Consider the following 12921-nt stretch of genomic DNA (forward strand, 5'->3'; position numbering starts at 1 on the left):
TTTTAACTTTCTAAGGTGTAGGACAACAACGTTTCAAGATGACTCAAAGACTACAAGTACAATTTTTATTTTCAGTGAGTTTTAGAAAATGGACAAATTCAAATACAAAAAGATAAATCCATACTGAAGCTTTATGGGGATTTAATGACTGCTTTAAAGTTACACAACCCCTTACCCCCAATTGTTTATTTCCAAACAGGGCTCCATTTTCCACAATCTCAGTAACACATTAAAAAAACAATTCTTACTTACTTTAAAAATTAGCAAGGAACTTACAACTTACATATAAAAAGACTTAAAATAGTTTCTCTGGCATAATAGATTTCATACATATATTACCTTCAGATTGAAAATCTTTTAGTGATACTGTAAGAGGCCTGTCTTTTCCCTGATGATTCTTTCTTTTATCTTTTTTATTCATAACCTTTGATTGAGTTGAAGCACTTTCAGCATTTTCATACTCCTAAAAAGAATTACCAACAATTAAGCTTGGTTAACACTAGTAAAAAAAAAAAAAAAAAAAAAAAAAAAAAAAAAAAAAAAAAAAAAAAAAAAAAATCAACATACCATTAGGTAATATATTTCTTAAAGTTTTATTTTTTAAAGATAAATAGCAAATTAAAAAGTCAACACATTAGGGGCAGTTGGGTGACTCAGTCAGTTAAGCATCTGACTTGATTTCGGCTCAGGTCATGATCTAAAGGTTCAGGAGTTTGAGCCCCGCACAGGGCTCTGTGCTGACAATGCCGAAACTGCTTGGGATTCTCTCTCTCCCTCTCTCTCTGCACCTTCCCTGCTCATGCTATCTCTCTCTCTCAAAATAAATAAACTAGCCAAATTGTATAAAAATATAGCTGTTTTTTTTTTTTATTTTTCAGTTCAATCTCTTGCCTCTTAAACATTAAAATAAAAACAAAAAGCTATACCTTGGTTTATAACCTCTCCTAGTTGCCACCTCTTCTTCTTTATTTCAGGACCAAACTTAAGACAATCATCTATAGTCAACTTCCTTTCTCACCTCCCCATCAAATCTGGCTTCCTCTGTTCTCTGCCACTAAAATTAAGGTCAACCTCCCTCTCAATGCCAAATCCAAAGACATTATTTTTTCAAACACCTCTTAGTTTCCTCAATACACTTCTAACTACTCTTCAGTCTCCATCACTGGCTTCTTTTCTCCAAACTCTTCTCATCATTATTCCACTCTTAAGCTATTCTTTTGCTTTATGACCCTTGTTTCTCAAAATTTAAAGCTCTAATGATACACTCATGATTTGGTATGTACAGACAACTCAATTGGAATGTTCAGTAAACACCTCCAAGCTAAATATGTTCACCCTGCCTTCCCTACTGGATCCTCTCGTTAAAGCACCTGTTTAATGCTACCATCATCACACAACTCTGTAGACTAGAAACCTGAGTCACTTCTATCTGTTCTTCCTACACACTATATACAAATTAGTCATGAGGTCTTGCTGAGTTTATCTCCTAAAGATCTCTTACATCTGTTCTCTTCAGACCTTCTGTCATTTCTCTATCTTCTGCTGGACATTGCAACACCCTCTAATTTTAGCCCCTCCATCTATCTTCTACACTGCTACAGCATGAGTTTCTAAAATGAAAACCTGAAATAAATCTAGCAATTAAAAATATTCAATAGCTCTCTGACAACAGATTTATAAAGCCAAATCTCCTTAACCTGGTGCTCAAGATTCTTTAGATCCTATCCTTCAGAAAGTGTCTCTAGCAACTCCGAATCAACTATGCTATACCCTTTCATACACACATATCCTGTATTCTTGCCACCCCTTCTCTGACAATGCCTACTTTCTCTTGCCTACACTGTGACCTTTTATACGACTTGTAAGACTCCTCTTTAAAAATCCTGTTCTAGGGGTGCCTGGGTGGCTCAGTCAGTTAAGTTTCTGATTTCAGCTCAGGTCATGATCTCACAGTTCATGAGTTCAAACACTGGGCTGCCTCTGCTGTCAGCACAGAGCCCACTTCAGATACTCTGTCCCCCTCTCTCTCTGCTCCACCCCTGCATGCAGGCATGGGCGTGTGCACACACACTCTCTCTCATAAATAAACATAAAAAAAAAAATCCTTTTCTAAAACTCATCCCCATCAAAGGCAAAGAAAATTCTTCCATCTTTCTGAATTACCACTGCACTGAAAACATTCATCTGTCAATACTATACAGAGTAATTACGTGTACATCTCCCTCTACTAAATTCAAGGGCTGGGACCATATCTTTATCTTTGTATTATGTGCCTAGCACATTTTGGTTACTCAAAAAAATATTGGTGAATGAGTAATAGAACAGAATATAAAATGCCATCCCAAACTTTAGTTAATATAAAGATAGTTAGGCTAAAATAATTATAGTAATTTTTTTTTGGATATTGACTTAAAACTCAATGACTACGTTAATGTAATCACATCAAACTAGCTACTGCATACAAAAGGAGTTCCTCCCTTCTCTGAGAGTCATTATGGTCTGACAGAACCAATGCTTTTGGGTAATAGGCCTATGATTGTGCTAAGAAAACCGGCAGGGATCATGATATTTTATCAACACCATTGACTCTACTCCTCTAAAGATATAGCTAATTCTTTTAGCTTTAGAATCTAGACATGTATCTCACAACAATAAATCATTATTGTATGATAATATTCTATTTGATAAATTTTATCTCTGATTAAGCAAGTCAGGAGAACTTTTTTTTTTTTTTACACTTTTCCAGTATAACTGAAAGTCCATTTAAATTATTAAATTGTAGGGGCACCTGGGTGGCTCAGTCGGTTAAGCGTCCGACTTCAGCTCAGGTCACGATCTCACGGTCCGTGAGTTCGAGCCCTGCGTCGGGCTCTGGGCTAATGGCTCAGAGCCTGGAGCCTGCTTCCAATTCTGTGTCTCCCTCTCTCTTTCCCCCTCCCCCGTTCATGCTCTGTCTCTGTCTCAAAAATAAATGTTAGGGGTGCCTGGGTGGCGCAGTCGGTTAAGTGTCTGACTTCAGCCAGGTCACGATCTTGCAGTCCGTGAGTTCGAGCCCCGCGTCAGGCTCTGGGCTGATGGCTCAGAGCCTGGAGCCTGTTTCCGATTCTGTGTCTCCCTCTCTCTCTGCCCCTCCCCCGTTCATGCTCTGTCTCTCTCTGTCCCAAAAATAAATAAACGTTGAAAAAAAAATTAAAAAAAAAAAAAATGTTAAAAAAAAATTATAAAAAATAAATAAATAAATAAATAAATTATTAAATCATAGTAAAGCTAGCTGTATCCATTTTTCTAGTTGCCAGCTTTGTGCTTAAATGGACAACTAATAATAAAGATTATAGTTAGTCTTTATTAATTAGGGTAACAGGAATAGGGACATGGAAAATGAAACTAACATACACAATGCACAAAGTCCACTTTACTGGCAACTTTCATCCTTTTCCCTTGCACTATAAATAAAAAGCAAAATCATCTGCTGTGAATTTTAATTCCTCTCCTCCCTTCATCTTAACTGAAGGAGCTAGTGTACAATGACGTAGTCTAAAGGCCCATAAGCATGATCAGGGTCATTTATGATCAACTATAATCACAAACTGAATACATTTTATGGACCAAAAAAATTCCCAATACATATAAAAGACTAAAATGTCAAATTATATGAAAATAATAAATGTTCAACTTAAATACAGACACTAGAAGGCAACACTACTTTAACTTAAATGTTCCTATAGTTACAAGCTATACAATGCTTTTCAGCACATAAGCCAATACCACAATTTAGTTACACAGTTTAAGCGTGCAACTCTTGATTTCAGCTTAGGTCTTTTTTTTTTTTTAATTTTTTTTTAATGTTTTTATTTATTTTTGAGAGAGAGAGAGAGACAGAGCAGGAGCAGGGGAGGGGCAGAGAGAAAGGGAGACACAGAATCCAATGCAGGCTCCAGGCTCTGAGCTGTCAGCACAGAGCCCAACGCGGGGCTTGAACCCACACATCGCGAGATCATGACCTGAGCCGAAGTCGGATGCTCAACTGACTGAGCCACCCAGGCGCCCCTCAGCTTAAGTCTTGATCTCATAGTTTGTGGGACTGAGCCCAGCGTCAGGCTGTGCACTGACAGCGCCGAACCTGCTTAGGATTCTGTCTCTCTCTGCACTGCCATCCCAGTGTCACCCACTCTCGCCCTGGCTCATACTCTCTCTCAAAATAAATAAATAAACTTAAAAAAAAAAAAAAAAAAAAGGAGTGGGAACCTTTTTTTAAGGAAGAATTTCTTAAGGTGCAAGAATTTCTTAAGGAAACATTCCAAATCACCAAAGTTCAGTCTTCATGTTTTTGTTGCCTCTCAAAACTTGAGGAGTAATCTTATTATAAAAATTTCATAATAATATTGTTATGATGATGAATTTTTAGGACAAGCTTTAAATGGAAAACTTTTATATAAAATTCAGGAAGGATTGGTCCAAACCTTTGAACAATTAAACTTCTGAAATATCTAAATCAATAAATGTGTAAATACCTTTTTGTGCTCTTCATATTCTAATTTACTTAGCAATAATGCCTTCTCAAGATCTGCTTCAAACATTTCAGATGTCAGCTAAAACAAAAAGAAAGTTTCACAATTATGCCACACAAGCAAAAGAACTATGACTATATATACAGAAAGGAAAAAAATGCATTAAAAAATAACCTGCGTTCTCCAAAGTTATCTCTCCATGCCAAAGTAGGGAACCCTGTATTTTAAAGAAGATACGAAAGCAAAACTTCCAATTTTGATATTTCTACTTCCCTATTCACTGTCAATTATGTTTTATATATCAATTTTTCCCTTTAGCAAAAAAAACTTACAAAGAAATTGACAATATATTAGATGTTGATGATGGTATCCAGTTTAAGACACAGAAAATTTTAATAGGGATTACTACTCAAAAATACTAAAAAATAACACAATCAGCATTATAAAACATACCATTCCCTTAATACAGATTAATCCATGGGTACAGAAACTTTAAACAGGTGACCAAAAAACTTTAAAAGGTGACCAAATGTCCTGGTATATCCCTGATGTTATAGCATAATTATTCATAGTGCATCTTTTTACTCATATCCTTTTATTTGGTTGCCCTACCTTTTAAGGTAATCTAATACTATAAAAAATGATTCTTTAATTTTTGATCTATATCTTTTGGTTCCTCTTTCCCACCAGTCAGTCTCATCTTAACTTCTTATAATACAGCTTCCATTACCCTCTAATCAAACTACTCTCCAAGAATTACTTTTCTTAATTGCCAAACAGAATTGCTACAGTAGTTGGGTGGGACTTCGGGTTTCCACCACGGAGATAAGGTTATATCTGCAGCTGTACACAGGAGAGTCACAACATAAACTTCCTGGACTGTGTACATGTATGTGTTGACCTATGTGGACTAGATAGTAAAAGCACACATTTAGTGGATATTTCTTGTTTCTGTCTGTTCAGAAACCATTCCTTTACTCCTGTGAATAACTGTATTTCATCCCAAAGTCCTACGATTCCAGTAGGACAGCCGGTTATATAATCCTATATACCACCCACCAACAAACCCACACAAAATCCAAGCTACCATCATCAACGACAGCGTGGGGGCAAGGGATCCAACTCTTCTTTTGATCTCCTAGCAATTAAATTTTGAGAACAAACACAAAGCAAGTGGGGTCTAGTCATGTGACAGCCCTCTACAAATGAGCATGTACTAGTTGTACTAGGTCACTCCTCTAAGTGCTCCAGAATTCTTAGTTTCCATCTTCCCCAAGGCCTACTTGTTTGGTTCTTAATTCAGATCTGTGAAACCTTTCAACAAATGATCTCTGCCAAGTTAACCAGAATTATTTCTACTGCTTGATAACAACAACAAAAATCTAAACCAAAACAGAAACCAACTCCAAAAAGGAGTGATATATTTCCAAGGGATAACTTAAAAATTGGAAAAATAGTAACACTGGACACAATGAACTAAAGCTTTTATTCCTAACCAAATCATACCTCTGAAAGCATCTCATCTAAACCTATACTAAGACAACAAAAAGGGGGGGGGGGGGGGAAGAGTAGGTTTATCACAGAAAAAAATTAATCTAATTCAGAGAAAAATGCAATTAGAATTAATATGGTAAATAAGGGATTATAGCACTAGAAAATACCATAAGCCCAGAGTAAATTGTACATAGTTCTATAAAATAACTAAAACAAACTGAAGGATTAATTCAACCCAAATTAGTAATAATCAAGAAAAATAAACTAACCTTTTAAGCAATTTACGATACAAAGGGACATTCAAAAACAATATACAGTTATAAGGTAAAAAAGAATTGGATTCATGTGTTACACAAGTTTATATCAATTTCTCCACCTAAACTCATAGCCACTGAGTACAAATATTTCTCTGTATGTAAAGCCAAGAAGTCATCCCAACACGGAAAAAGTAACAAAACGACTTGAGTTTATTCTGAACAAAGTTGATTCAACTTACCACTAAACTTTTAATCCACATTAATGACATTTAACATTTATAAAAATTGCATTTAATATTATTTCCAATACATTACATATTCTGACCGATATTCCAAAAATAAGTTAGCAGGCAGGAGAAGAGGTTAGAGACTTGGGAGTCTTGCAAGATGTCATTATTCTTTTTTCCATTAACTAGTAGCACTTGAATATTAAAGTAGCTGATTCCAATAGTATGATAAAAACTGAATGAGATAGAACTTTTAAAGTGAAAACTATGGTTCTCTTCAGCATTTGATTCTAAATAGCAGTTTAGAACTTTTAATTTTTAACATCAACTAGTATACAAGGAAACATAAGTAGGCAAAAATGATTTAAGTTTCAATTTAAGTTTCTAAGAACTAGAAAAAATCTTCCAAAAATATCTGTATGATCCAACAGGATAACAGAGAACCTGGGGCGTCTGGGTGGCTCAGTTGGTTAAGTGTCCAACTCTTAATTTCGGCTCAGGTCACTATCTCAGTTTCATAGGCTCGAGCCCCATATCGGGCTCTGTGCTGGCATTCTCCCTTTCTGTCTCTTTCTCTGCTCCTCTCCCACTTATGCTGTCTCTGTCTCTCTCAAAATAAATAAACTTAAAAAAAAAAAAAAGGTAACAGGGAACCTTCTATGTGCTTTGCCTGTAGGGCTTTAAAGAAACAGCATATGTATGGGTTTTGCCCTTAAAGAATTTCTACTCCAGTTGGGGACTAACACATATGAAGTGCAGAAAATAGCATAAGATGTTGAAAGTGCTACAAAAGTGGTGGGGAAAAAACATATACAACAAATAAAATTTAGAGAGGCATACAGAAAAGACACTGATTTAAGTCTGTCCTTAAATGACAGATATAATTTGGACAGGTAGAAAAGGGAATAGAAGAAGTTCAGGAGGAAAGAGCCAAGTGAACAAAGATATGATATTAAAAATAATGTATTATGGGTGACACTGATAAAGAAAGGGGATACCTGATAAAATGTGAATTCAATACAAGAAAGATGTGGACAAAATCCAGGCTTTGGGAGATCACACAGGTGGATAATTTAAATTCCAATTCCATGTATGCTAGCTGTGACCTTGGGCAAATTACAGAAGTTCTGTAAATTTCAGTTTCTTCATATATAAAAAAGGAAATAGAAATATCAACCTTACAGAGTAGTTTTCAAGATTTAAAGCTATTAATACATGTAAAGTACCTAGCACAGTGCCTGCCTGCCACAAGAGTTACAAACAGTGAATTAGAATTCCCCTTCTCTATGTTGGGAGTATAGTGGAAAATGAGGTTGCTTAGGGAGGGTAGAATTAGATTCCAGACACTCCCTAAAAATTACAGACTAAGGGCAGCTGAAGGAGAAATGCTGATAAAAGTAATTTTAAAGAAATAAACTGAACCCTTATAAAAATAAAGGCTTAGAATCAATGTGTTTGGCTAACCCTCTGTAATCTCAACATATAGAACCAGAACATAAAAGTACAGAAAATAAAGGCTATATCTTGGAAAAGAATAGCCAAGTTTTAGAAGACTAACTGAACATGAAGTATGAAAGAAGAATGAATTAAAGATAAGATTTTTGATCCTAGACAACAGGGAGAACGGTAGCATAAGACTAAAACTTCAAGAAAGAGAAAGAAAACATGATTCTAAATTCTCTAAACATATCTTACAGCATTAATTAATCATAAGACTACTATAAATACAGTTGTCAACCTAATTCATCAGAACACGTACAGGCAGAACCAACAGGGGAAAAGAAGTCTGAGCCTAAAAGACAGGTACCAGGCAAGAAAACACAAAAATCACCATGATTTTTAAAAAGTATCTTCTATTAAGCTTGCAAATAGAGAATTCCTCATTTATGAGAAGAGGAGGAAAGGAAGAAAAAGAGGAAATGGTAGGTAGGTACTACAATGCCTATAGGATTGAAGAAAATACTTACATGTGCCCAAGATGGAGTACTTCAGAACCCCTTCCTCTTGGCTTCCTTCATTGACTCCTACTCATCATCTAGTAGTAAAACATTTTTTTTTTCTATTTAAACAAACCTATAGCTCAAGGGCTTATGATCAGTTAAAGAGTATGAAGAACCAATGAAAAACGGAAAGGACGGTAAACATTTTGGAACTAGATTTTTAAAAATTGATTTGTAAGCCTAAGTACCATAACAATTTTACCCACTTTAAATTCAAGCAAAACCAATTCTAAATGAAGAGTTACTCCTCATTTCCCACAGGCATCATGGGAACAGGATTTTATAACACAACACAGAACATCATTCTGAAGACCTCTCACGCTTGCAGCCAACTGTTTATTTAGTCACAACAGCAGCAGTGCCCTGTCATCCTCTAACTCCATGATCTTCCGAGTGTGGACCACCTATCTTTCACTAATTTGGAAAGCAGAATTATCTTCCCAGAAATCTTCTAATAGTCTTACTGAACATTGTTATTTTAAAGGTTGTCAATGTTATACAAAAATTGGATCTATGTGTACACACTAATTATCAGGTTCAGTTCATTTTAATGTATCTTGATGTCTTTTGAGTGTTGTTTACATTTTTTTAATGTTTTTTTTACTTTTGAGAGAGACGAAAAACAAAGTACAAGAGGGGGAGGAGCAAAGAGAGAGAGGGAGACACAGAATCGGAAGCAGGCTCCATGCTCTGAGCTGTCAGCACAGAGCCTGACGCAGGGCTCGAACTCATGAACCATGAGATCATGACCTGAGCTGAAGTCGGACATTTAACCAACTGAACCACCCAGGTGCCCCTTAAAAAAAATTTTTTTTTAGTATTTATTTATTCTTGGAGTGTTGTTTACATTTTTTGTCTGCATTTTTATTGTATGCTCTCTTGTATCTCTAAGGAACAAAACTGGTTTAATCATATACTGAGGGATTAAAAGTAGGAATAAAAACAGAACTATAAACATTGCAACTTATAAAAAACACCATGAATTTTTAAATGAACAGGACACAAATACAGTGAATACAGAATATATATCTGTTTGTGTCAGGACAAGAGCGATACCATATAAGCAACTGAAAAGGAAAATTATAAATAGAAAATTAAGACAGTGACTATTTGAAATTTTGATTTGTTGAGTCAACCTATTTGTTCCTAGCTGCCTGCTATGAGACATGGTCAGACCTGTAGCCTGAAGACACCAGTTTTTGTTTCACTTTCAAAGCACAATTGTAAGAGTCTTTTCCAGAACAAGTACCAAGTAATGCTTTTTCCAGAAGAAAAGTGATGAATTTTGTTGCTAAAAAAAGAGCCCCAAAATACAGAGGATTCATTTGAATTTGCACTCCTTATAGAGATATAGAGACACACATGCAAGTCAAACAATTGCCAAGGGTCTTATTATACCAGCCATCAGGTTAATGACAAATAGTATACTCACAAACATAGAACAAGCTATTGGCAAAACACCTTTAATCAAATGGAGTAGAGGATTCAATGTGAAAGAACAATTACTATTGTGCACATGCTAGCAGATAATCCACTTCGGAGTCAGATAAAACCAGTGATGTGCGGTTTGAATCAGTAAGAGGAAGAAACACACAAATTTTGATTGGTTTATCACTAAAAACTTACCATGAGAAGAAATTTTTCTATTCAGTTAATTATTTTCGAGCCATGATGTAGAGTTACAAAAAGGTACACTGGAATCAGTAATATCAATGTATCATGAATAAAGGAGATATAACTATACCTGAACAATATCTCCACAGATTTATTCCCAGGCAACAGGTATTACTGAACAGTATGTCTCTTGATCTTAATTCAATATTAAAAGTAGTAAAAATTATAAATATGACCAAATCAAAGCAGGCCTATTCATCTGTTAAAAACAGCTTTACTAAGATATAATTCACATACTTCCTATATCACATAAAACTTGTGCATTTCAAGTGCAAAGCATATACCTCCTTTTGATGTATACCATTCTGCAAAGAAATAGGAAATATAACACTATCTTTCCAACTCTGAAGTATGCTGAGATGGATACAAGTCTACGAAATGGAAAATGAGATACAAACATTTCTTAAGATACTAATATTGCATTGAACATTATCTCTACAATTTCTAGCAGCTTCCATAACATACCTCAGCAAAATATATCTTAAATAGTCTGAACCTATTCTTTCAGGTCAATGTGTCACAACTTTTAATGTTAAGGAAAAGATAAGAATTAGGATCAAAATGTGTTCTAGGCAGTTTGCCCCCGTTGGTCTTTTAATGGGTAAATTCAACTATTTATATTTATTTATAAAACAAATTATTTGTCTATTATCCTTTTTCATATCTTATTTCAAAGGCTTCCTTGCATCTTCCTTTACTTTATAACTTCTGCTTTTATGGACCAGGTTTAATTCTTTTTCTCCAACTGATTTAAAACTTATAGAATGAAAAGTCTTGTGTATAAATAGTTCTTTTAAATTAAAAAAAAATCACACTTGGAACTATGTATCTTGTCATCAATATGAAAAATCTTAAAATACCTATTGGCTTCCCCAACCTACTTCCTTACCAATTTTTGTGTTCAAAAACAGGGGTTCCGTTCCATTTTAGACAAATTCTTCATGTGAATTATGTTCTCATTAATAACAATTTACAAACACTACTGGGAGTTAATTATGTATTGAACTAGCTTCAATGTTCGCCACTGGTACTTTCCAATTGTGCTCTTTATTTAGATTTGTCTTAATTGGCAAAGAGTGTATCTCAGAAAAATTTGCAGAAAGAATAATGGCGGTATGCCTCCTTAGCCCTTGCATGTCTGGGAATATATTTCTTTAGCATTCAAAAATATGACATCTTGGCTAGATACAGAATTCTTGGTCCTAACATTTTAATTCTGCCATTTAAAGTAGCTGGTCTAATTTTTTACCTGTTTTCTCCCATGCATATATTTATAGTATTATTTTTGTGTCTCTTATTCTTAAAGTTAAATACTTTTAAGAGAATTTTTAAAAAGTTTTCCCAAAAAATCCTTTGAAAAAGGCTTAAAAGTTCTTTCAAGCTCAGATTCAAGTCCTTTAAGAAAATTTTTATCAACATTATCTTTAATGATTGCCTCTATTCTATTTGTTTTAGGGACCCTAACTCTGCCTCTGTTGGATTTCAGTTCTGTGTTCCAATCTATTAGGTTGATTTTATTGGCAAAATTTATCTCAAATTTTCCTTCATACAACTGACTCAAGTTTCTTCAGTGTATACTCTGTTCATTAGTCTTTCTAATGAAATATTAGATTCTATGATTTTACTTCCCCAAAATTTTTTATTTCACCCACCCCTCTTTTCAACTTCTTTGGCACTTTTTCACCTCACCTTATATATATCATTACTAATCCCCTTGACTTTTACAAAATGGTCTAGCTCCTTGGTTTTTATTAAAAGAACAGGTGCTGTCTATAATCAACTTCTGCTCCCTGTAATAAATATTTTTCAAAGTATGCTTTCACTCTGGAGACTAAGTACAATGTTCTTTTCCTTTCACATGGCACAAACTTCTTCAGCTGAGATGAGATCAACTAAGTTCCACTGTTTGCTCATATGTAGACGGAGTAGATGCTTGTTTACTATCCACCTGGTTGCTGTTTAATGCCAGCTGTCAGATTTTATGCTGAGGCTCTGTGAAGCCAAAGTCACCTTGGTGATTTAGGAGTAGGAAAGTTTGTCTTAGCATAATTTCTCTTTTGTGATTGAAAAAAGTAGCCACATAACAGGCTAGCTTTCTATAGTCAGCTTTTTGTCTGGCTCAGCCCTCAATACTGGAATTTCTCACTGTGCTGTTTCTTTATTGTGTCAGGGAGAACACCCACCATTCTACAGGCTTTTTGCCTAGTTTAGTCACTGCCTGGTCCCTACTTTTAAAATTTGTTATTCCACACAGTAAAATAGATTCCAAATGGTTTACTGTCCATCTGTTCCAAGGTCTGCCTTTATCTCTTTGCCATTCATCGGTGTTAATTATCCTAGCATCTACTCTACTTCTCATGACCTTGATTATTTTCTGCAAGTGAGACTTCCAAATATGCTACCAGGTTTTCCTAAGTGGCCCATCAATAGCATATCCAGCAGAAGTTCCTCAAAGTTCCTGAGCCAGGGATGATATTCTTGTATAGGGCCAGGGCCATGTCAACTATTTCCTTTTCATAATTACCTGGTCATTCTGGCAGCAATCAGTAGGGGTAGGAAGAAGGGCAATCAAATATCTGTGCTCAGGTTCCCACATTACACAAAGTGGATTTTGGTGCAAATTTGAGTAGTTTTCCTTCATTAATTTTCCAGTGCTCTTAGGGCCACTGGGAGAAATTCTCTCTGGTGAAGACACTGGTAAATTCTATTACTGTCTAAACAAAGTAGATCATTACATTTATACTCGTAAGAATTTGTCATA

The 12921-nt window shown here is 35.1% G+C and overlaps 1 protein-coding gene across 2 annotated transcripts in view; it reads right to left on the bottom strand.

The window, feature by feature from the left end:
• Nucleotides 1-12921, bottom strand: part of GKAP1 (G kinase anchoring protein 1) — a 90679-nt gene that overhangs the window by 61045 nt on the left and 16713 nt on the right. For both annotated transcript variants that reach the window (XM_043565425.1, XM_043565424.1), the window contains exons 4-5: nucleotides 4512-4589; nucleotides 340-463 (exon numbers count right to left, since the gene is read on the bottom strand). In XM_043565425.1, coding sequence (XP_043421360.1) covers nucleotides 340-463; nucleotides 4512-4589 — 202 coding nt within the window. The remainder of the gene's footprint in view (nucleotides 1-339; nucleotides 464-4511; nucleotides 4590-12921) is intronic.

This window comes from Prionailurus bengalensis, chromosome D4, assembly GCF_016509475.1.
Source record: "Prionailurus bengalensis isolate Pbe53 chromosome D4, Fcat_Pben_1.1_paternal_pri, whole genome shotgun sequence".
In the NCBI taxonomy this organism is placed as follows: domain Eukaryota; kingdom Metazoa; phylum Chordata; class Mammalia; order Carnivora; family Felidae; genus Prionailurus; species Prionailurus bengalensis.